The sequence below is a fragment of the Nanorana parkeri genome, unplaced genomic scaffold, assembly GCF_000935625.1.
Source record: "Nanorana parkeri isolate BGI_ZX_2015 unplaced genomic scaffold, ASM93562v1 scaffold206, whole genome shotgun sequence".
NCBI lineage: Eukaryota > Metazoa > Chordata > Amphibia > Anura > Dicroglossidae > Nanorana > Nanorana parkeri.
Window position 1 is genome coordinate 132,715 of NW_017306474.1, and position 25,842 is coordinate 158,556.

The window sequence follows — 25,842 nt, forward strand, 5'->3', positions numbered from 1 at the left end:
GTGTATATATATACACAATATATATACACACTGTATATTTACCTAATGTATAATCATCACAATTATGACAAATCACAGCTTGAATTATCTTGCTTTGCATGTAATGAGTCTATCTCATATATTAGTTTCACCTTTTAAGTTGCATTAGTGAAATAAATGAACTTTTGCACGATATTCTAATTATTCGAGTTTCACCTGTATATATATATGTGTGTGTGTGTGTAGACCTGTACTAAAATGGTTGAAATACAAGCCGTTTAAGTCACTGAATGCAACTTGATAACTGCCTCTTGCTGTCCCCTGCACAGCAAAGCTGTGATGACAAGGAACATGCTGACAGGAGGAAAAAGCAAAGTTAGAGAGCTAATCTCATCAGTCTGTTTCTGCTCTTTCACTGTCCAGTCATCAGGCAGGGGTTGGAAGATGATACCATCGTATTCCTTAATTTTGAAAGAGAATGTGGTGTCATTTGCCTGGCTGTGCTGTACAACAGGGCTATGTAAATTTAAGGACTGGACTGACAGTCATACAAATCATTAGGCAAAACAGCTCACTTAGATATATTTCACTGGTGTACTCAGCCCTTTGCCTAGAGTTCAGCTTTATGTTAAGTAGCTTTGTAGTACACTCTAACACCCTCATCATTATTTACTTGTGCTAAAATGAAGGACTGTCAGAGACAGTTCAGTTTTAACAATAATAAACAAGGAGAATGGAAGAGAAGAACCCATTGGATTACGTAATTAGCACTGACTGCCTGATTCACTTCCCTGATTAAACACCCTGAGAAAAGAGGCTCGCTATTTGAGTGTTCAAATATACTGTATATCAGGGCTCAAAATTTGCACTCGCCTCCTCGCAAGTTGCGAGTGAAAATTGCGTGGGGGCGAGTGGAAATGAAGCCATTGAGTCAGGCACTCCTCGGGGCGGCTTCTCTCCTCCTCACCGACATGATGACAGCGCTCCCAGCCTACATAGTAGTTCCATGAAGCAGTTCTTTTTCGAGCTATTACCATAGCATCCCCTGTGTCCACTATGGACTCTGTGACATAAATTATCAATAAAAAGACATGACAAAGACGTGTGGCAAAAATTTTGCTGTAGCCCTTCATTCACCATATTCACCATTATTCACCATTATTCACCATCATTTTATTAATCCAACCAGTGGAAAAAAACCTTACTTAAAAATCTTACCAAACTTTATTAAACAAACCAGAAACCAAAATTAACCAGTAAAATCAGCCATACATCGCCTGGCTTCAGTTCAGCCGAACATGCTCAGCAAGTTCGGCTGAGCCGAAGTGAAGGAGCCGTTCGACTCATTCGATCCAACATCAGGATCGGCTGAGCCAAACCTCCGGCAGTCTACTCACTGCCGTTCGCCCTATTCTCATAGAGGCCGAATGGCAGTGAGTGAATAGCTAAATGGCGCCAGACAAACAGCATGGAGCCAGCTCATGGAATGCTCATGCAATCAGGAATCATGCTTCCTGATTGCCCGGGAAACCGGTCCATATTCCGTCGCGGCACTGCCGGTAAGAGGAAATCTTCCTCTGACCGGAAGTTTCAATATCAGGGGTAAGTATCGGAGCATTTGGACGAGTACAAGTACTCGCCCAAATACTTGATATCAGCACCGATGCCGATACTAGTATCAGTATCGGTGTATCCCTAATTATAACACAAACAATAATTAAATCTGGATTGTGCATAAGTATTCACCCCCTTTGCTATGAAACCCCTGCATAAGGTGTGGGCCAACTAATTAACTTCAGAAGTCCCATAATTAGTTGATAAAGGTCCACTTATATATAAATACACCTGTTCTGAAAGCCCCCCAGGTCTGCAACACCACTAAGCAAGCAACATGAAGACCAAGGAGCTCTCCAAACAGGTAAGAGACAAAGTTGTAGAGAAATAAAGATCAAGGTAAAATAATATCTCTAACTCTGAACATTCGTTTGAGCATCATTAAATCCATTATAACAAAATGGAAAGAATATGGCACCACTACAAACCTGACAAGAGAAGGCTGTCTGTTAAAACCCACTGACAGGACAAAAGGGCATTAATCAGAGAGGGAACAAAAACCCCAAAAGATAACACTGAAGGAGCTGCAAAGGTTCACAGAGGAGACCACTTTAAGTCATGGAGTCCACGGAGTGGGGCTTTATGGACGAAGAAGAATACATGTTTGTAGTTTCCCAAACAGCATGTGGCAGACTCCACAAACACATTGAAGAAGGTTCTCTGGTCAGATTAGACTAAAATTTAGCTTTTTACCCATCATTGGAAATGCTATGTGTGGCGCAGACCCAAAAAATTTCATCATCCTAAGAACAAAATCCCTATAGAGAAGCATGGTGGGGGCAGCATCATGCTGTGGAGATGCTTTTCATCGGCACAGACTGGAAAAGAGGTCAGTAGGGATGCACGGCTACCATTTTTTCAAGACAGTAGGTTTTTTTCTCAAGTACTCGCCTATACCAATTACCGATACCTTTTTTTTTAGTGTCATGTGAGAATTTTATTAAAACAATACAGACTAATGATTTTAGGACAGTCGGGGAACAACCCAGGTAGTTCTGCCACTGACTCCAAGCATTAGAGCGACTACAAATCCCAGCAATACATTATACAGCAATGCTGAATGGCAACCAGCTATAGAGGACTACAAATCCCATCAAGGCATGATTATACAGCAATGGAGAATGGCAACTGGCTATAGAGGACTACAAATCCCATCAATACATGGTTATATAGCAATGGAGAATGGAAACTGTCTATAGAGGACTACAAATACCATCAATACATGGTTATACAGCAATAGAGAATGTCATTCAGCTACAGAGGATTACAAATGCCAGCAATACATGATTATACACATCTGCAAAATGTCTATTTCCTGTGCATGGCTGTATACGGGGGGGATACATTCTTTCCTTTGTACGGATGCCAATTGGCACTGAGAAAGAAAGTGGGGAGCAATCCAAAACAAGATGTAGGGGGGAAATCGTTATATGGGGACACCTGTTCTGTCTAAGAAGGGAGTACCCCTCACATTGGGAGGTTTCTTCTAACTTCCTGTTGCATCTCAGAGGCAGGAAGTCTGACGCCCATACCCCCTCTAAGGCCTGCACCTTCCTGCCATACTCTCCGGACCCCTCCTGAGAGCAGGTATAGTTTAGCAGCATTGGTAATGAGTAGCAGTTAGCGTGTATTGGATTGGAACACTATGCTACTTGTAAAAATTTCCCACAGCGGTACAGAGGCAGTGTATTATACATAACACAGCATTCCCCTCTCAGGCCTGTATCCCAAGAACACTTAGCATTGGGTACAGAATCTATTTCTTGCAGAGACCCATTACTTGCATAGGGAAGGGAGGGGAAATCCTGTGATTAGGCGCACAGACAGCAACAAGAGAACAGGGAAAGAGGGTCTGTGGGCATAGACCCAGGGACTGTCAAGGGGTAAGTAAGAATGGTGTAGGCTGATTGCTTGGGACAAGGCAGGACATTTCTGCGCGTGAATAACAATTAGGAGATGTAGAAGTAGTAACCACTCTGAGGCAGCACTTATAATCCTAGAGAATAAAAAAAAATAACAAAAAAACTAGTTTCTATATAAAAAGACAATAATGATAATAAACATATCGAATACCACATGTGGCACATTTATAATCAACTGTTCCTCACTCCAGTAAAAAGTTGGCCTTCAATCAGTGCAAAAGGATGTGGCTTAGGGTGCAGAAAGTGTGGATTCAAATGGTGTAAGACTGGCCATGCACAAGTAGATATTTATTTGAAAAATTTTATCTTTATGGAACGTTTGTTTGATATTCTAATACAGCCATTCTCAACCAGTGTGCCTTCTGATCTCCTTAAGGGTGCCTCAAAATATGCATGCCTCTGATGTAAAGACGGGGTTCCTGATGTGAAAGATGGAGCTTCTGATATGAAGAGGGGCTACTAGTGTTAAAGGGGGACCCCTTATGTAAAGGGGGCTCTGATGTGAAGGAGGCTCCTAATGTGAAGGGGGGACTGGTGTGAGGGGGGTACCGCCTTTTTTTTCCTGTGTCTTTGCATGGGGTCCCCCCTTAAAATTCATACCAGACACCCTATCTCAGATAAGAGTCTGATATGGAGTTTGGAGGGACAATGCGTAATTTTTACATTTTAGACAAGGGAGCTTTGAGGTTTTGCATACTTTTAAAGGGTACAGTGACTGAAAAAAGGTGGAGAAACACTGTTCTAATAGTTAATGATATCAAATAGATGATCATTTTCAACCAAAATTCGAAGGAGCAGAAAAAAACTTTTTTCTCGAACGAATGAAATTCTATCAGTGAATGTGGTTTTTGTTAATGAAACACCATTCATTCCAAAATCAAATGTTAAAATCAAACGAACTTTCGAACAGTATTTATCAAGTCTCTGATGTTATCATCAAATATTCCCGAACAGATTTTTTTGTATGAACATTTGTATGAAAATCTATCAGTCTATGACCAGTTCAAGGAACTAGGGACTCTGTCCCTTTAGGCTCCTGAGAGATTTACGTGGCCCTGATCTGGTGTGAAGGAGCTCTAAAACATTTAATGGTTAATGCCCACTAAACTGCATGCATTTGGTGTTAATTTAGGTTGACAGTCCTGTGTAAACTAACCACACCAACAAAATACTTTTAATATTTTATAATTGCTGACTTTAAAATAGACTTCTATTCAGATGTTGCTGTTATTTTACCTGTGGGAAAGATTAATCTAATTATTAACTGGATATCCCTTCAGCAACGGTAATCCAATCTAACAGGTTTTTTCAGCCTTGTAATATATAATGATTGGCATGCTGGAAAGCGGTAAATTAGATCCAATAAAGACATTCTGAATTGTGCTTTATCACTGCAGATCAAACTGGACAGTGGGTGGTTTATATAGTCCAAACCAGCTTACAGGGATATTTCATTTCCTTTCAGCGCAGTCACATCTGATTGTTCACATTCGCCCTCACACCACATACTGACCCAGACACAGTCAGATTGAGCTTTGAATTGAATCTATTCCTGGTAGGCACATGTGGTTTATTTATTGCTTTTATAGTCCAATATATATTCTGGCAGTGTAGTACAATACTGAGCCTGCAGAGTATTTCTGTTCCATTGTGATAGTAGAGAAGCGTACTAATTGTACTGCTGACACCTGTTTTTGGTTTCTAGAAGCAGCTTCGGCCTCTGCAAGGAAACAGGGATAATGTAAGCCCCAGTGTACAATATAGACATAAGCAGTTATGCAGACGTCTGTGCCTATGTATAAACTCGGCAACGGTCACAAGTTAAACCTTTACAAAAATTATTGACAAATTACTGTATATACTCGAGTATAAGCCGTCCCGAATATAAGCCGAGGGTGGGAAATGAGGCAGCTAATGGTAGATAGATACCAATAAAATTACATTAATATTTATTTAAAAGAAAAATAACCTAGCTCTGCAAGTGGAAAAGGGGGTACAGGGCTACATATCATGTACTACGGATCATTTAACCCATTCATATTAGCAGAGGATAATTGTAAATCTATTGTTCAGTGCACTCTATATGTAGTATATAGTACATGTACATATAGAGTGCCTGCAACAATACATTTACAATGATCCTCTGCTAACATGAATGGGTTAAATGATCCGTAGTACATGATATGTAGCCCTGTACCCCCTTTTCCACTTGCAGAGCTAGGTTATTTTTCTTTTAAATAAATATTAATGTAATTTTATTGGTATCTATCTACCATTAGCTGCCTCATTTCCCACCCTCGGCTTATATTCGGGTCAATACTTTTTCCCATTTTTTTTTTTTGTAAAATTAGGTACCTCGGCTTATATTCGGGTCAATACTTTTTCCCATTTTTTTTTTTTGTAAAATTAGGTACCTCGGCTTATATTCGGGTCAATACTTTTTCCCATTTTTTTTTTTTGTAAAATTAGGTACCTCGGCTTATATTCGGGTCAATACTTTTTCCCATTTTTTTTTTTTGTAAAATTAGGTACCTCGGCTTATATTCGGGTCAATACTTTTTCCCATTTTTTTTTTTTGTAAAATTAGGTACCTCGGCTTATATTCGGGTCAATACTTTTTCCCATTTTTTTTTTTTGTAAAATTAGGTACCTCGGCTTATATTCGGGTCAATACTTTTTCCCATTTTTTTTTTTTGTAAAATTAGGTACCTCGGCTTATATTCGGGACGGCTTATACTCGAGTATATACGGTAGCTAAAGTTTTTTATATTGTTTTCTCTAGAGTAGGCAAGGTTTTTTTTTTTTACTGTCTGTATCCTTATGAGAACAAATTTTGCTCCTTTTTTCAATCCCAGTGACTACAGTGGGACTACAACATATGTCTTCAATAGGCGCTCAAGCAACATTTGTATGTATGTATACAGTTGTAATCGAAATTATTCAACCCCCCATTGCAAATCAGGTTTATTGGCAAAATTTACAAACTTTCAGTTGTTTGTATAAACAAATCAAACACAAGCAATTAAAATAGGTTAAGACAGGGGTAGCCAAACTCCGGCCCTCCAGCTGTGGTGAAACTACAAATCCCATGATGCATCTTTCTCCGGGAGTCATGCCTGTGGCTGTGAGAATTTCAACAAGGCTTATGGGAATTGTAGTTTCACCACAGCTGGAGGGCCGGAGTTCGGCTACCCCTGGGTTAAGACAAAGAATGTTTAAGTGATTTCCCCAAATTTAACTGTTTAACTGTTAATTTAAAAGCAATTTTTAATCACTTCTGCAGTCTAAAAATGATTTAACCCCCTGAATAGAATCCCTCACAAGAGCACACATCTGCAAAACAAGGGTTGTTTCAAGCACACCTGATACAACTAATCAAGGGCTCCATTAGTTGTACCATGTGTGCTTGAGCTAGAACACAAGAAATACCTGAAGTGTCTAGGGGTTGGTTGAGTGTCACGTTTGACTGCATGTTAGAAATTTGGCTAAGTCAAAGAATGGACAAAAAGTTAAGAGAAGAGATCATCACCCTTCACAAACAAGGAGCAGAATACAAAAAGATAGCAAAGGCACTGAATTGAATGTTCCCAGAAACACCGTTGGAAGCATAGTTTGCAAGTTCAAAGGTAAAGCAACAGTGGTTACAGTACCTCGTTAGGGCAGAAAAAGGAAGCTATCAATGGCTGCAACCGGGTTTCTGAGAAGGCAAGTTAAGAAAAACTACTCAGGGACTGCAAAAGACCTGCAGCAAGCCTTGGTGGCAACAGCTACTAAAGTTTCAGTTTGCACAGTAAGTTGCATACTAAACACAATGGGTTTCCATGTCAGAACTCCAAGACGTACACCACTACTGACCAAAAAGCACAAGTAAAGTCGACTCCAATATGCTCAAAATCATATAAATAAGCCACAGAAATTTTGGAATTCTGTTCTCTGGAGCGATGAAACAAAACTGGAACTTTTTGGCCCTATGGATCAGCGGTTCGTCTGAAGGAAGAAGAATAAAGCAATTGCTGAAAAGAACACTCTGCCTACAGCATGATGGTGGCTTGGTGATGTACTGGGGCTGCTTTGCATCCTTTGGCACTGCAAACCTGCAGTGTGTAGAAGGCAAGATGGATTTGTTGAAGTATCAATAAATCATAGGTGAAAACATCATGGCGTCCTGTGAGGAAGCTGAAGCTTGGTCGTCATTGGACAATGATCCCAACCATACCTCAAATCCCACCAAGACTTGGTGCAAAAGAAGTCCTGGAAGATTCTACAGTGGCCATCACAGTCAAGTGGCTTGAACACCATAGAAAATCTCTGGTGGGATTTGAAGAAGGCGGTTGCAACACACAAACCTAAGAATATTGGTGTACTGGAGGCCATTGCTCCTGAGGGATCGGCTAAGATTCTTCAGGAACTATGCCAGAAGCTTGTGTTGGCTATGCATCTCGTTTGCAGTAGGTCATAACATAAAAAGGGTGTTCTTGCTAAGTACTAAAGATGCTTGCCATGAAGGGAGTGAATCATTTTGAGACTGCCCACTTGAAACATTCATTGTGCTGACCTATTTAAAATTGCTTTTGTTTGATTTGTTCATTGCAAACAGCTAAAAGTCTGTAAATGTTGCCAATACACCTGATTTGCAATGGAGGTTGAACAATTTTGATTACAACTATGTATGTACACTCACTGGCAACATTATTAAGTACACCTGTTCGACTACTCATTAACACACATATCTAATCAGCCAATCACATGGCAGCAACACAATGCATTTAGAAATGTAGACGATCTGCTGAAGTTCAAACTGAACATCAGAATGGGGAAGAAAATGGACTTTGAAAGTGGCATGATTGTTGGTGCTATACTAGCTGGTCTGAGTATTTTATAAACTGCTGATCTACTGGGATTTCCATGCATAACCATCTCTAGGGTTTGCAGAAAATGGTCTGAAAAAGAGAAAATATCCAGTGAGCGGCAGCTCTCTGGGCGAAAATGCCTTGTTGATGCCAGAGGTCAGACTGGTTCAAGTTGACAGAAAGGCAACAGTAACTCAAATAACCACGCGTTACAACCAAGGTATGCAGAATACCATCTCTGAATGCACAACACGTCGAACCTTGAATCAGATGGACTAAAGCAGCAGAAGACCACACCGGGTGCCACTCCTATCAGCTAAGAACAGGAAACTGAGGCTACAATTTGCAAGAACTCATCAAAATTGTACAATAGAAGATTGAAAAAACACTGGTGTGGGGGATATTTTCTTGGCACACTTTCAGCCTCTTAGTACCTATTGGTCAACTTTTAAATGCCACAGCCTACCTGAGTATTGTTGCTGACCATGTCCATCCCAAAAGGGGGTCCAACCCGGCACTAGCAAGGTGTTCCTAATAAAGTGGCCCTTGAGTGTGAAAAAAATAAATAAATTGTGTGTGTGTATATATATATATATATATATATATTGCATATAAATTACCTGTTTTTCTGGCCTGATCTGATATAGTACGGCAACATGAAAAAAGTTAAGGAACATGAAACTGTTCCCTTCAACCACTCAATCTTTAGTTTGGGATTTTGTTGGTTTATGTTCTCTTCAGTAGACCATGTTTCTCATTTTCGTAAATCAAGCCCAAATCAAACAGATACATGAAGCAGATGCCTTCCATGCTTCCATGTTTTCACTCCTTGTCTTACAATGCAGACACAGACAAGCTAAATGTAAACAGAACTTTATTTAGATCGGATTAGGTCTATTTTTAAATAACAGGGGAAGAAAAGACAGAGGTAAGAGGTTATATTTACAAAATAGCTTGGTAAACCTGAATATATTAAAAGAGGGGTAAAGAGGTCATAGTATTCAATATCATTTAGCAAAGGGACTTTTATTTAAAAACAACGATGTAACTAATTCGCATAGTGATGTTTGATGTAAGTTTACTAAAATACTTCTGTAAACTTGCACACAATGAAGTTGGTTTACCACAGGACATACAACCTATCACATCAGCCAACCCACAAATATAATTAACAACTGTCCCTGCTTTCTAGGAAAGCCTGTGCTAACAACATCAGAATTTTATTATGGTGCTGGATATGCCCCCTGGTTATATATTTATTTACCTGTAATTTGAATTGAATTCATATATTGTGCCAATCTGTTATAACATAGAATAATAACATCTAAAAGGTGACACATTGATCTAATGTAATAAAGAAAATGTTAGTGCATAATGATTTTTGTTTTTTCAAGACCTTACTGTGCCAGTTGTATATGTTAAGCAGCAGTGATTTTCCTTTGAAAATCATTTTAAAATGTCAACTATTTAGACAGGTTAAGGGGAAATGATAAAACGATGGCACCTCATTAAAAAAAATGTATCTGTATATGTTGATTTTAATCTTTGCATTAAAGTGGGACTACACCCCCTGGGGCTTGATTTGCTTTAAACTCTTTCTTACCTCATGGGCTGGTTTAAGCTCAGATGGCATAGTTGCCTGCCAGCAAATCTAGAATTGTCCTTCTGTGATCCACCTATCCAGGTCCCATGCCATTTTTAAGCAGGAGCTGGCACATGTGCAGACACGCTGCAGGTCTTTGCTAGGTCCCATAGACCTGCAAGAGACCCACAACCTGTCTGCCCATGCGTGAGATCTCGCAAACTGCCTTCTGGGGTGTGTGGCATAGACATCCCTGGAGGCAGCAAGAGCCGGATATGTCACCCCCATCATGGAGAGGATTGAGAAAGTAAAGCTATTAAAAATGTAAAAAAGGTAATCCTGCAATTGTGTTATAGGAAGGGGGGAGGTGTCTAAATGGATGAAGGTCCATTTTAAGCTGTGCTGCTTGCTGAAACAGAAATACAGTCACAAAGCTTGTTTTGAAGTACTAGCTTGCTTTAATGTGCAGACGTGGTACGCATTCCAGCCATATGAAAATGAGGTGGAAATGAAACCCTATGCTCATTTGAATGACTTCTAATTTGAATAACAAACATCCATATCAGGAACTCATTCTGAATTGTCATTCTTAAAAGGACAGTGACACATAAACATGCTGGAGGGTTAGAGGGTAACTGAAAAAACATTCAGAAACAAATCGTTTAAAGGCTATTGATTGATTTAGAAAAAAAAATGCATTGTCATCCAGCAGTTGTAAGGATAAGTTTCACTTGTAGTTAGGGCTGTACACTGTTTAGTAACAGTTGGTCAAGCGGTGACTTTGCCACACCTGTGTTTATATGGCAGATCAACAGACATCTCGCGCACACATGAGGCTGTTGCAACACACACCCAACCATACTGTGTGGACTATTAAAGGGAGTATTTTTTGTGAGCACATACTTTGTATTATTATTGCAGTATTTATTTTAAATCAGTACACCAGACACAACACTGATGATTCCTGTTAAATGATTTGTAGTTCTGTACAGGAAATTGATTTACACACCTCTGCAACACTGCACAGCTAGACTGGGAGCACATGTTTCTTGGTTCACCAATGCATTTTTGTGTCACGTCTTCTCCTCCAGACTACTCATAGGAGAATACATCAGTACCATTATCTGTGAGCAGGGATTTGGTCCCAGAACCAGTAGCTGTCCATATTCTAACAGGGGAGCACTGCTGGGTCCAAAAATTTACTCAGAGGTGGGCCGAAAGCATGGATGGAGGAATCTGTTAAATATATTTAATTTAGTAGCATAAAGTTAGAATAGTCCCTAGTGTTATTTAGTTTTTATATTACATAAAAAGGCTTCATGAAAGCCTAAAAGGGGCACATACTCAAATGTTAACATAAATCCATGTTAACAGTCTAGCTGGTATGGATAAAGTGTAATAGAAGGAATGAAATGTTTACTTTTCCTGCAGAGGCTCACTTCATTGCAGACACATACAATATGTGATGGTCTAGACTAGGGATAGGAAAAATCCAGCCCTCCTGCTGTGGTGACACTACAAATCCCATCATGCATCTGCATCCAGGAGTCATGCCTGTGGTCTCATGGGACTTCCACAACAACTGGACCGCTGGCATTTGCTTACTCCTGGCCTAGGCACTTGGTTAAACAATCTCTTTTTAAAGAGACACTACCACTTTTTTCATTCAGGGTGAAATAATATTTTCTGTGAAAAGCCCTCCCTCCTGCGAACCACTAATACTCATCCCTCCAGCCACGCCCTGTTACAGCTACTTTAGCCGGTGCAAATAACCTGAGGATTCCAGTTATGGGTGAGCGTGTGACAGTACTCATGTCTAGCTGACAATCACTAGGCCTAAGCACTGTCACATTAAGGACGTCGTCACTGCTCCCTGTAAGCACCAACTCCAGCTGACCACTCTGAATGAGCAAAGTGACTGTGTCTTATTAATGAGAGAATCAGCCAATTCAAACTCTGATCCGACCTTTCAGCAGAAGTCACATAGGCAAGCCTCTAGGCTTTCACACATGTGAGCATCATTGAAGAGAAAGGTAAGTATATCATCCCTGGTCCATCCCAGCAAGACTGTTAATATTGGCCAACGTATAAAATTCTAAATACTAACAATAACCTACAAAGCCATCTACAACTCTACCCCAACCTACATCACCCACCTCATCTCAAAATATCACCAAAACCCGCTCTTCGCTCCTTCCAAGACCTCCTGCTCTCTTGTCACCTCCTCGCATGCTCGCCTCCAGGATTTTTCCAGGGTGTCTCCCATCCTCTGGAACTCCCTACCCTGATCTGTCCGCCTATCTCCTACTCTGTCCACCTTTAGGCAATCCTTGAAAACTTATCTCTTCAGGGAGGCCTATTCCACCTTGATATAACCGTCCTTTCAGTTGTTCCATTAAATCATCCCAAACTGTTATTACCTTTTGTATCACTTGCCCGCCTAATAGATTGTAAGCTCTCAGGAGCAGGGCCCTCCTACCCCCTGTACTAAAATTGTATTGTTAACTATTGTCCACCTCAGTTTTGTAAAGCGCTGCGCAAGCAGTTGGCTCTATATAAATCCTGTATAATAATAATATAGGTTTACATTTGAGTACGGTTCCACTTTAAAGTGGATTTCCATACAAAATATATCTAGCACTGAATTAAATACAGAACAGTCTTCTGTCAGTCAAATTCCAGAGAAGAGTAGCTCAAAATACAGAGGCAAATCTTGTAGACCTAAGCCTGTTCCTGGAATCAATATGCAAATATGTATTTACTGTGTTGGTCTGATGACTGGAGTTCACCATGTGGTCATTGCATACAAGAGCAACTAACTACTATAGCTTCGTACCTCCTTTGCAGCATATTGTTTTCTCCAGCTTTACACAGAGAACATGGTGAAGACATTGACAAGGTTATTCACTAAAGATGAAGAGTTCGGAGAAGGCAGGAGAAGTGAACAATCTAGGACAACATAGCTAATTTGGAAAAATTCTCCAATTCAGCTCACTTTCCAGTTCAGCTATGTTGTCCTAGATTATTCACTTCTCCGAACTCTTCACCCTTTTGTGAATAAACCTGTATATCACAGTTAGCATATTCCACGTTTTAATTTTTTTTTGCTCTGTAAACATTTACCAATGTAACATCTAAGAATGCCCTACTATTAATAAGCAATTTGGCCGTTTATGATTAGTTAGGTCTAACCCACACACCTTAATTTGATCAATTTATTCTGAATCTGCCATGCTGTTATTATAAAAAAAATATGCCTGTTTTTGGCAGGTACTAGAAAGTTTCAAAATCATGGACTACAGCCTACTACTGGGAATTCATGTGCTCGACCATGCATCCAAAGACAAGGAAGGAGAGACATCTCAGTATTCCATAGACAACAAGCGACCGTCAGTGCAAAAAGTGCTGTATTCCACTGCACTGGAGTCTATACAAGGACCAGGGAAAGCTGTGGACACTGTCATTAGTGAGGACACGTAAGTCATTTGTGCAATTATTTACAACTTGGAAACTTTATTTGACGCGACAATACTTCATACATAAGAGCATTCTTGACAGTACTTGATCAGCCTCAAAATATCATCTTGCAAAAATACTTGGAACTCTTATCTGCAATTTATGAATGACAAAGCAATCAAAAGCTTGTTCAACTATGTTTGCCTTGCTGGTGTCTGATATGTTTAGAGCACTTTATTGTCTGTAAATCACCCACTGAGCTTCCAAGGCACACATGGCAGCCAACATATTCCTCCCAGTACATGATTCCTATAAATCTCCAACACCATAGCATAAATGTACATAAGAAATACATAAAGCTTGCTGCTACAAAAATTATAGTTCTATGAATTGCCTCTTTACTGATCCAAGTCGCTGCGAAAAAGCAAGATTGTCTTAGTTAGTAATATGCCATGCAACAAAGAAAAGGCAATATTAACTAATCCAGTAGCGCTAGATTAAAAAAAGGCAAGCAGATACTGTAATTCAAGGCTACCTTTAAGTGATAAGCTCTGCGATAAAAAATATTTTTGTTCATCTTATAAAAGCATACTTGCACAGTATAGTAAATGTTTCCCTTTTATCCATGTTCATAATGAACCCCATGGTAACCAAAAGTGAATTAGAGAATCAAATCAATTTGAGAATGACATGTATATAATAGGTGAAAGGGAAAAAGTAGAGTTGTTACAATCAGTAATTCCAATAAACCTTAATTGTCTTACCTACCTTGGTATAATGAGAGATGGGATATGATTAGTTGATATTTGTATCACAGACCCTTTTTTCTCTCTTTCAGTGTCTAATAATCATAGTTTGTATGCTTGTATAACTCACAAGAGGGTCAAGTCAAAAAAGGGGGTTTCCCAAACCTATGATTTCTGTTTGGATTATAATTGATGGGGTCAGCCTGTGAGATAATTCACTCTATTATAGCCCTGTGTTTAAATCCACTGCCCTGGAGTAAGGCAATTCACCTCTGTAGTGAGAGTGGCCAGCATCTAAGCAGGGTCACCAAGGAATCTAAGCAGTGGGTGCAGAGGTGAGCACCATCCTTTACCCTGAACTGAATTTGTAGTTTATTTGGATGTCTTGTTAACTGTATTAAAAAAATGTTCATATACTGTAAATAAACACAGTTGTTTAATGAATGTTTTATGAATAAATATATTTCTCTGTAATGTACATATAACACCATGGTGGGCTAATGATATTTAACATTTTATAGGATGGGTGGCATTCCCGCGAAAAACCACAAGGGCGAGCAGGTCCTCCTTTTCATGGGCATCATTGACATTCTACAGTCCTATAGGTAAGTATAAAGAATTTGAATTTGCAGATTTCACATCCTTCACTGCAGCGCCATAACAGCACTTATGTCATGCTTTTATTTTCCAGTACCTAACCTGTAGAACATTTTATATAAAGAATGTTAAATCTGATACATCATGAAAAGTTAATACTGCTTGCTTTACTTTTCGTTTGTTTTGTCTCCAGGTTGATGAAAAAGTTAGAACATTCGTGGAAAGCGTTAGTTTATGATGGGGTGAGTTTTGTCAATATGTATAGATGTTTTTCTTCTGTGGTAAATGGCAGTAACAATGGTAAATTCTTCCCCTTATAAATCTCCACTAAATGGCTAAAAGTTTATGGACACTTGACAGTCATGCCTACACTACTGTACATGGACAAATGTATGTGGATAAACCTCCAAATTATTGGGTTCAGATGTTTCCAATAAGTGTACTGGTAACTTTAGGGCTTGTTCACACGTAGCGCGGAGCAGATCCAGAGCAGAGCAGGTGCAGACCGGATCAAAACTGCGTCCAATGTATTCCAATGGTATTTTTTGCTCCAGTTCACATCGCAGCGTGCAGTTGCAGAGCAGATCCAGAGCAGGTGAAAAAACTGCAGCAGGCCCTATTTTACCTGCTCTGTATCTGCTCTGAAACGCATCAAAAACGCATGCCAATGCCTGGAACACACTGAAAGCCCATTTTAAACTTTAAAAAAATTATTATTATTTTTTTAACCAAAAAGAGCCCGGAACGCATCAAAAACGCGTCAAAAAACGCGTCTAAAAGACTAGCGTGCGTGTGCAGAAACCTGACCGGATCTGCTCTGCATTTGGTGTGAACAAGGCTTTACTACATACAAAGATCTCTTTAAAAAACTGTAGGCTTCCAGTCTGTTCCAACTTGACTGTGTACAAACCAGGTTCATAAAGACATGATTTCGTGTGGGGGAACGTGGGTGGTCTGCAAGGAGTCCTAACCTTTACCTTATTTTTAATCTTTGGTATGAATCTGAACCCTGTGAACCGGGTATTCTCACCCGACACCGGTATCTTACCTCACAAATTCTCTTTTGGATGAATTGGCACAAATTCCAAATTAAAACACAATAAAAATCTTGTTAAAAGCCCTCCCAGAAAAGTGGAGGCTGTCATAGGTGCACAGGGGGGCCAACTCCATATTAATGCCCACTGTTTTGAAATAGGATATCCAAGAAGCTTATATAGGTGTGGTAGTCAAGTGTCACAAACTTTTTGGAAGTGCCCTTTAATAAATTTCCACGACAAGTGTAGACACAGTGACTGTGGGAAAAGTTATGTTAAATTATGTTTAAAGTTTGGAGTTTGGATACCCTTTAATGGCTGACAAAGTCCATTTCAACTTTTTTAGCCAAATTTGTATAACATCTACTATATATTTGTTACATGTTCCCATTCATGTAACATAACTGTGAAAAAAATTGCAGCTGACCCTTTTACTTGCTGAAACATCTTAGTTGTCTTTCCCCTTCTATGTAATGTTAAGTAGGGGGCTGTGGAGTTTTGTTTAACATAATTAATCCTGTCTGTACTCTGTTGGCAGATTTCATCAAACTCGATTTGAACTTTTTTGTTTAAAGTCTTCTGTACAATACCCTGTGTAATGTAATTTGTGTTTAAATAGAGTTTATGCCACTAAACTCAATGAGGAGAATTTATCAAAACTGGAGCAGACAAAATCTGGAGCAGCTGTGCATGGCAACCAATCAGCTTCTCTCTTTCATTTTCAAATCTTAACTGAACAAACTGAAGAGAGAAGCTGATTGGGCAACTGCTCCAGATTCTTTATGCTCCTGTTTTTTTTTTTATGCAGTAACCCCTGTCAGCTTTTTAAGCCATCTCTGTGTCCCATCAGGAGATGTTCCTTCACTTCCTGTCTGATAGCCACACCAGTAAGTGAGTGAACCCCCCCGCCCCCCAAAGAGTGGGAAATTCCTGGTGGTCAGCAGAATCACCATAACTAGTGTCTCCATTGGAATATTCCCCATCTATTCCTTTTCTGATGACAACACAAAATGTGTGATTTATTTCACTTTCAGTGATAACAGTCACCAGAACAAATAGAGATGGGACTCTCCCTAATCCTTCTCCAGTCTGTCTAAAGCTAAAGAAAAACAAGTTTTGGCTTCAGTCGCACTTTAGAGAGGGTGACTCTCCCTAATCCTTCTCCAGTCTATCTGAAACTAAAGAAAAACAAGTTTTGGCTTCAGTCGCACTTTAGAGAGGGTGACTCTCCCTAATCCTTCTCCAGTCTGTCTGAAACTAAAGAAAAACAAGTTTTGGTTTCAGTTGCACCTTAAGGAGCCCATAAACCTGGGAAGGTTTTTGCTCTATTCAGCCAAGACGGTTTAGTGAATTATCAAATGTCTGTGCACTACATCAGTTTTGCTTAAACTGGCCATACACAATTAGATTTTTTCCACAGGCTGAACAGAATAAAATCTAACAGATTTCTCCTGTTTAGTATGGATGGATGAATCTCCCACCGCAGCTATTGTATTCTGACAACACGCACCCACCGCTGCCAGAATACATGCACAGTTACAACAACTTTCTGAATGCAGTCACTGTACGGCCGATTCATCAATCGACTTTTGTCGATCTGATGGGGTTACACAGTGAAAATATTTTGTCCGATTGCTATGAATCTGCTGAACGTCTTACAGTGTATGGCCAGCCTTAGGTGACTTATCTTGAGGGGAAAACTAAATATACAGGATTTAATTTTCTGGATGACCACTAGATTTCAGGAGAGATATGACCAGTACCAGGGGCTGTAAGCACATGGCATAAACATGCACAATGGGCTAGTGTAATTATGAACGTTTATACCTTGATCATTCTACAGAATTATTTTGAGGTTGTTGTAGATTTTACTAACTGTATTATGTCTGCAGTGTCTTATTTTCACTTATATACCCCGCAATAACATATATTAACATTGTGCGTGTTTCATTGCATTCTTCCCTCTTCATCACACAAGCTCCAACTTTTGCCTGCCTTTCCTATAGTGTAAATAGCTGCCTGCCACTACCTTTTATGTACTCACATGAGTAATAACCTTCATTAAATCCAACTCTGCTAGGTGAGACTTTGTCTTGCCAATAATGCTTTTGGCAGTAAAGTCAGTTTAGATAACTTTGTTTTCAGTAATGTCTTAAAGAGGGACTTGGGCTTTATTTTTAGAAATGTAATGCTATTATTCAACTGAAATCACACCATCCCAAAATGAAAAAAAAACAGAATTGATCATTACAATTAAGGATTGTCACTTCCATCTCCAGATACTACCATCTCATAAAAGCAGAAGGATACAAGATAACTATATCTAATTCTTCTTCCCAGCTAGTTCGGTCAGTTGAACAGCAAATTAATAATTTACTAGAGGTTGAGGGCAGATATGCTATCAATTAAAAATGTAAAACAACTCTGTCATATAACTGACATTTGCAGTTTTAAAAAAAATTCAATTTTTCTAGACCAGTCATAGGTAATGTGTATGGACAAGTGCAAGTGGATACATTGGTTTGCTTATGAATAATGTAAACCCTGAATGTCAGGACATAATCATCTGCTCACACTGCAGCTCTGGAGTCTCTTAGACACTGTATAATCTTTCTGTGGTCTTGGAAGAATTCCCCATAAACATGCATGCTTAGATTGCCCAAGCATACATGTTTATGTCAGTGGATGTGAGAAAGAGAACACAGGCAGAAACCTCCAGTGTTTGCTTATTTAGTGCAGTTAGCAACGATTGGAGAACATCAAATAAACTGTTGCCCCTTTATCTCCCACTTATGAGTGGACACATTGCTTAGTCGATGTATAGTGAACAATACAAGCACATATTTTGGGATTATGTTCAGTAGTATCAGATATCTTTCTGTGGGTTCAAATACAAATTTACATGCTGTAATTGTACTAATACACATGAATTGTAGAAGTACTTCTGGAAGACTGAAAGGAGTTTGCCAGCACACAAAATAATGTATTATATAATGAAGTATTGCGTGGAAATGCCATTAAGAGAAGTACTATTCTGTACTATGTTAATTAATAGAACCTGAGAGGACAGTAGCACCTGATTGGGTGATATAGCATTTCTTAAATTGTCTGCTCACTATCAGCAGAACACCAAGGGAACTTAAGATCCTGTGCATTGGCATTTTAAAGCTGAACTCCCAAAAAAATGTATTTCTTAAATGTTCATCATGGTATAGAGTATCCCTATAAATAAGCAATATTGGGTTATACTGCCACTTATAGGAGGAAATGGACACTGGCCAACTGTAGAGAAAAGCAAACTCATTTTTTGTAGACATTTTTACTTTTATCAAGACCAGTGGATTCCCTGGTGGGTTTGTGTGATAAGTACAGTCTGATCTACACTTTCCTCCACTGAAACTCCTTCCCCATCTGCTCGACATGGAAGGCATTACAGTGATTCTCAGTGCACCAAAATGGCCCAGTAGTGTGTGGTACTATGACCTGTCAGACACCACGTAGGCTATCCCAGACCGTCCAGCACTTCTGTCCCAAGGGCCAGTTCACCACCCTTCTTCACAGTCATTTACATATTGTAAATAGAGGAGGGGCACATATATGACTGAACCTCCCCTTTTTACCTTACAATTTACTTCTATTTAACAATAAATGTTTGCAGAAAGATCCCATTAATACTATAATTTGCAGTCTATATTTAACTAAATTCCAGGACTTTAATATTTTCTTCCCTCAGTCTTAACAGGGCATGTGATGTGTTTTTTTTTTTATACCTTTAGTTTGTATGCTGGATTTATTTGATAAGACTCTCCCGAGGGAGCCAAGGGAAAATCTTGTATAACAGGATTTGCTAGCACAAGAATTTCATTGGGAGAAAGCGTTCTCATGGGCTTATCAGAGGAATTTGCATTAGCTGGATTTACTGTTTTATAACATAGATGCCTGTTCTTTTTTTTCTAGGACACAGTGTCAGTCCACAGGCCAAGTTTCTATGCAGGCAGGTTTCTGAAGTTTATGAATTCCAAGGTCTTCAAAAAGGTCCAAGGTACTGCACTTCAACATCATCATTCTTCTTGAAGATGATACCAGAGAATTGAAAGGGAAAAGCTGGTCACGTCATTTTATAATGTCTTTAGACGTATTAACAGAGGAAGATCTTATACTGTACTCATGAGGGTGATAATGTATGTCCGCACAGCACTGCTAATTATTCTGCAGCAGAATGCTAACTTTAGTCACCAATTACTGATATAGGTGCATAAAGGACTCTACCACCACCTTTTACAGTGACGTTTACAGGGTTATTCACAAAAGGGTGAAGGTTTGGAGAAGGTAGGAGAAGTGAACAATCTAGGACAACATCGCTGATTTGCAAAAATTCTCCAATTCAGCTCACTTTCCAGTTTAGCTATGTTGTCCGAGATTGGTCACTTCTCCTGCCTTCTCCAAACTCTTTACCCCTTTGTGCATAAACCTGTCATTCTACCTGATATGTCCTGTACCTTGGCAAAGAAAACATACTTTGGTTCAGTTGCTTCTATATAACACGTGGCCATGAAGAAAGATTGATCTACAAAAATAGTTTCTGTATTTATGTAAATATAAATCCAGAAAATGTTTATTTTATTTAACTGTGCACAAGAGTAGATTTTTTTTAGCAATTTTCTATATTATCTGTGAAGATTCTCATTCATCCAGGTCATGGTATATCTGTAAAAAATAAGTCAAGGCAACTGGACTTATCTCATTTGGTGCATGCTGAATTGAGAAAGCTGGTCGGATGACCAGTGAAACGTCTTCAAGAAAAATACAGCAAGTCCAGTTGCCTTGATTTTTTATACAGATCATTTTCTGAATTGATTGTATAAAAATGACATTGTTAAAAGTAACATTTGCCAGAGTGTGAATGTGCTGAGACTCACTTACAGGAGCAGCACTTACATGCATTAATATGCAGTGTACGAAAATAAGTATAATGACAAGCGGTGAGGCAGTTCACATGATTAGCAAGTTATGCTTCTATGTGTTGAGCAGCATTGAAATTGGAAGCAACACATGCTTCTTCGGTTACTTTGTTTAGTGAAGAATGTATGTAAACTAATATAAACACGCATAAAGGCATGTACATAGATGTTAAAGCTGTACTCCGGGCACAAAATCATCAACAGACGCAAAGGATATGAATTTACTTTATGTGTACCTTGTAAATGTAGCAATGGCATCATCACTATGCTCTGCATAGCCTGTGCAGAGAGGGACCTAGCAGGCCCACCGACTACAGGCTGCCTGCAGAAGGGGGTGAATAAAAGACCAGTCACCCTGCAGAGAAAGAACAGCAGTGACTAGTCTTGATTACAGGAAGCTCCTGTACAAAGGCAAAGCTTTATGCTAGATTACTGCACAGATCTGGAAGAAGTATACAAAGCACACCAAGATTAACTTAAGAATGCACATGGCTCCTGTATTTAGACTTTTTTTCTTATTCTGGAGTTCAGCTTTAATACGTGGTAATGTACATAAAAGCAATGAACTTAAATACTAAACACATAGAAAAGTTTTTTTTTACTTCTTTCCAGATAATACTGTATGTGGAGGTGAACTTCTCGTGTAGGAATAAAGCCTTATGCAACCCCAGTAATGTTACCATTATGAATGTCCCTTCCCAGTTTCATGGGTGTGGACAGCACCAGGACAATCAGGCTGCAGCCACTTACCTGATGTACAGTGATTGTTTGAACAAACCCAAGCGTGTAAAATAAATATCAAGGGTCAACAAATCTGATCTCAATTGAGTCTTACATAATACCCATAATCACCAACACCAAGAAGAAACTATTTGATTTGGTACATTTCGCTTGGTCAGCGTTAAAAAGATTATTCATTAAGTCACTATGTAAACACATGTGTAACACATCAGCATATCAGATTTTTTGTATCATTGGTCTAACATCATCAGAATGAAATAGGATTGGTTGTTGTGGGCAACTGAGCTGTATTACTTTTATTAAATAAATCTGTATAGTTTGTGTTGGTTTGGGGACTGAGGTTGGAGCAACAACAAGTAAATCCTGGCTAAAGGTGGCTGCATTCCAATCCAGTATACCCTTTTCCTACCAACTACTCCCAGACTCCTGTGTTTGTGCCCTCCCTGACATATTTTTAGTATGGCAAGTGTGTACTGTCAATGGTCTATAGCTGCAGGCAGTAAGGGAAGCAGAGACTCCGAGTTGCTAAGTATATTGCAGCAAAGTAGGGACTGTTTGGGGGCACACAATGGTGAGGAGCAAATGTAAAATAACTCCCACATCATTATCTGTTTCTCCTCTTTTGGTTTGCATGGAAAACTGATTTCATAGCTCTTTATGATATTAGGTACACAACATTAACATATTTACACACTTTTACTCTCATTTTGCAGCTTTAAAGTCTTCACCTTCCAAACGACGGTGCAATTCAATTCCAGCTCTGAAGTCTTCGTCGCAGGAAATACTATCTCCCAGCAATCAAGAATGGTCAGAAGACAAAAACCTAAAATTAGCAGAGGGTCAGAGCTTCACCAGTCTGGATGAGGAGGGTACGAAATATTGGAACACATAATGCAGCAAAATCTGAAGCAAATAACTGAGTATTGTGTCTATTCTGTCTGGCTAATGTCTAACTTTAAAGCAGGAAAGTTTCCAGGCACCATGAACACTGGCCTCATTTTGAGGAAATAATAGTGACCTGGTGGTAAAACCCAAAGGGACAATATATTTCCCTTAGTATAAGAGACAGGGTGTTGCATGTTACCTATAGACAGATCTGTAGTCCAGTCCAACAAAAAGCTGCTGGGGGAATTTATCAAAACTGAAACTGGTGCATGGCAACTAATCAGCTTCTATCTGCAGTTTGTTCATTTAAGATTTGAACATGAAAGAGATAAGCTGATTGGTTTAGGGCTGCAGCTAACAATTATTTTCATAATCGATTAGTTAGCCGATTATTAAGTTCGATTAATAGGAAAAAAAAAAAAAAAGGCTCCAGTGATGGACTACTAGTTTCTATTGAGATTGTAGTCCATCACGGGAGCAAGCTTGGCGTGGTGGAAGTAAAAAAAAGAGTGTGGTGTGCAATATAGTACATTATACAGCGGCACAGTGCAGAATACCAGCAGCTATAGAGGAATGTAGCAATAGTACATTATACTATAATGTACTATTGCTGGGATTTGTAGTCCTCTGTAGCTGGCGTTATTCTGCATTGCGCTGTATATAATGTATTATTGCTAGGATTTGTAGTCCTCTATAGCTGGTGGTATTCTCCATTGCGCTGTATAATGATTATACTGCACAATGCAGATTACCACTGACTAGTTATAGAGGAACTACAAATCCCAGCAATAATACATTATACAGCGCGATGGAGAATACCACCAGCTATAGAGGAACAACAAGTCCCAGCAATAATACATTATACCGGGTGTTTAATATATTATTGCTGGGATTTGTTGTTCCTCTATAGCTGCTGGTGTTCTACAGTGTGCCTCTTTTTTTAATTTTTAAACAGGAAACAATAAAACAGGTCCCCCTTACCTGTTTCTGAACCCTTGTAAGTCGCTGCGGCGGCGTGCTCTGCGGGCGTGTGTCCGGCGGCCGTTTGCGCGGTGTGCATGGCGTCCGCAGCGTGCATAGCGTAACTCGTGTATGGAGCTGCGAACAGGCGGGCGTGAGTGGGAAATTTAAATTTTAGCCGACGAATCGACGATGGAAAACGCTGACAACGTTTACCATCGTCGATTTTTATCGATTTAATCTAATAATTGTTGCAGCTCTACAGAATACCAATGTATAATACAGCGGCACACTGCTGAACACCAGCAGCTATAGAGGAACAACAAATCCCAGCAATAATACATTATACAGGCTGTTTAATGTATTATTGCTGGGATTTGGTGTTCCTCTATAGCTGCTGGTGTTCTGCAGTGTGTCGCTGTATTATACAATGCAGAACACCATGCACAATACAATGCAATGCAGAAAACCAATGTATAATACAGCGGCACACTGCACAACATTAGCAGCTATAGAGGAACAACAAATCCCAGCAATAATATATTAAACAGCCTGTATAATGTATTATTGCTGGGATTTGTTGTTCCTCTATAGCTGCTGGTGTTCTGCAGTGTGCCGCTGTTTTTTTTTTTTAAACAGGAAACATTAAAACAGGTCCCCCTTACCTATTTCCGAACCCTTGTAAGTCGCGGCGGCGGCGTGCTCTGCGGGCGTGTGTCCAGCGGCCGTGTGCGCGGTGGGCATGGCGTCCGCAGCGTGCATAGCGTAACTCGTGTATGGAGCTGCGAACAGGCGGGCGTGAGTGGGAAATTTTAATTTTAGCCGACGAATCGACGATGGAAAACGCTGACAACGTTTACCATCGTCGATTTTAATCGATTTAATCTAATAATTGTTGCAGCTCTACAGAATACCAGCGGCACACTGCTGAACACCAGCAGCTATAGAGGAACAACAAATCCCAGCAATAATACATTATAAAGGCTGTTTAATGTATTATTGCTGAGATTTGGTGTTCCTCTGTAGTTGCTGGTGTTCTGCAGTGTGTCACTGTATTATACAATGCAGAACACCATGATGGCGTTGTTCGTTGTTGGCGGACAGCAGCTAGTTGGGAAGCTCACCGGGAGGAGCGGGCCAGACGCATGTCCTCAGCTTGGGCGTGGCGTAAGCGGCGTCGCGTGAGCGGGTATACCAGCGTAGGAGCGAGCGGCTCAACCGACGTGGGCGTGGCGTGAGCGGCGTGCAGCGGTGACAACGTTTTCCATCGTCGATTTTAATCGACTTAATCGAATAATTGTTGCAACTCTAGATTGGTTGCCATGCACAGCTGCTTCAGATTTTGACTGCTTCAGGTTTGATAAATTCCCTTCGCCGTATTTAGTGCCAATCTTCATATTTCCAAGGTTACCTTTACGATAAGACATTAATTGGGCTTGTCAACTACACCATTTGTCTGTACCGTACCTGATTAACTACAGTATAAGGTTGGAAACCAGAGCAACAGCAATACCTGTAGACATTACATGATTAAACCGCCACACTGACTGTCTGTGCACATTGCAGTACATAAAGAAGTAACTGCAGACACGACAGTGGACTTCAGTCATTGCCAATAGGCTCCTTGTGACCTCTGTAGTTCTACCAATGCGTATTGCCTATTGACAGTAGCTGTTTTTGTGGGACAAAGTGGTATTCAGGCTACTAGTGTGCTAGGAACTAATATTTGATATCACTAGTTCCTACTAAAATGGTGAATAATTTACATGAATATTGTGTCTGTAGACAAATTGGATGCCTCCAACACCGAAGATGACAGCTGGATGTAAATAAGGGAATACATTATACAGCTCACCTCATCCATGGGTTTTATTTCATCGTCCTCTTTTATTTTTAAGCTTTAATATTTTTGGGAAGATTTGCCCCGTCCCAAAAGTTACCATCCTGCTACATGATGCCTAAACAACACTCAGCTGGATTTGTGGCTATGTGATTTTGTGAATATTGAAGCACCAGCTTGCTGTTTGATGACATATGGCATGGAATAGCATGGGGCCTGCACACTCAAGACCCTCTTGCTATTGAGATTCCAGCCCATATGCCTGATGTTTTTTTTTATATCCTTTCTTAAGAAAAAAAAAACTGGACTCGTCGATCATCTGGAATTCGTAGATGTCTGATTTTGGCAAATCAGCCCGATCAGGGTCACACTAGGGTGAATCAATATTTTTATGATATACATCTACAGTAATCTTGACTTCAATGTTTGTTTATGTTCTTTTTCTTTATGCAGCATTAAATTCAAGACATCGGCCTGACCTTGTGCCAAACACCCCTTCCTTGTTTGAAGCTGCTTCCTTAGCAACAACTATATCCTCTTCCTCGTTATACGCTGATGATCAGTATCACCATGAAGATACGATTCACTATTCCAGCAGGTATACAAACATGCTTGATATCCTGTAAGCAAACATTCTCTATAATGAAGCATTTTAGTCAGTAATGTGAGAGCACT

The 25,842-nt window shown here is 39.7% G+C and overlaps 1 protein-coding gene across 1 annotated transcript in view; it reads left to right on the top strand.

The window, feature by feature from the left end:
- The window catches only part of PIP5K1B (phosphatidylinositol-4-phosphate 5-kinase type 1 beta), a 153,086-nt gene that overhangs the window by 98,773 nt on the left and 28,471 nt on the right, over window positions 1-25,842 (top strand). Inside the window, exons 8-13 of the mRNA XM_018555659.1 lie at window positions 13,218-13,423; window positions 14,671-14,754; window positions 14,940-14,988; window positions 19,738-19,822; window positions 22,196-22,351; window positions 25,621-25,765. Coding sequence (XP_018411161.1) covers window positions 13,218-13,423; window positions 14,671-14,754; window positions 14,940-14,988; window positions 19,738-19,822; window positions 22,196-22,351; window positions 25,621-25,765 — 725 coding nt within the window. The remainder of the gene's footprint in view (window positions 1-13,217; window positions 13,424-14,670; window positions 14,755-14,939; window positions 14,989-19,737; window positions 19,823-22,195; window positions 22,352-25,620; window positions 25,766-25,842) is intronic.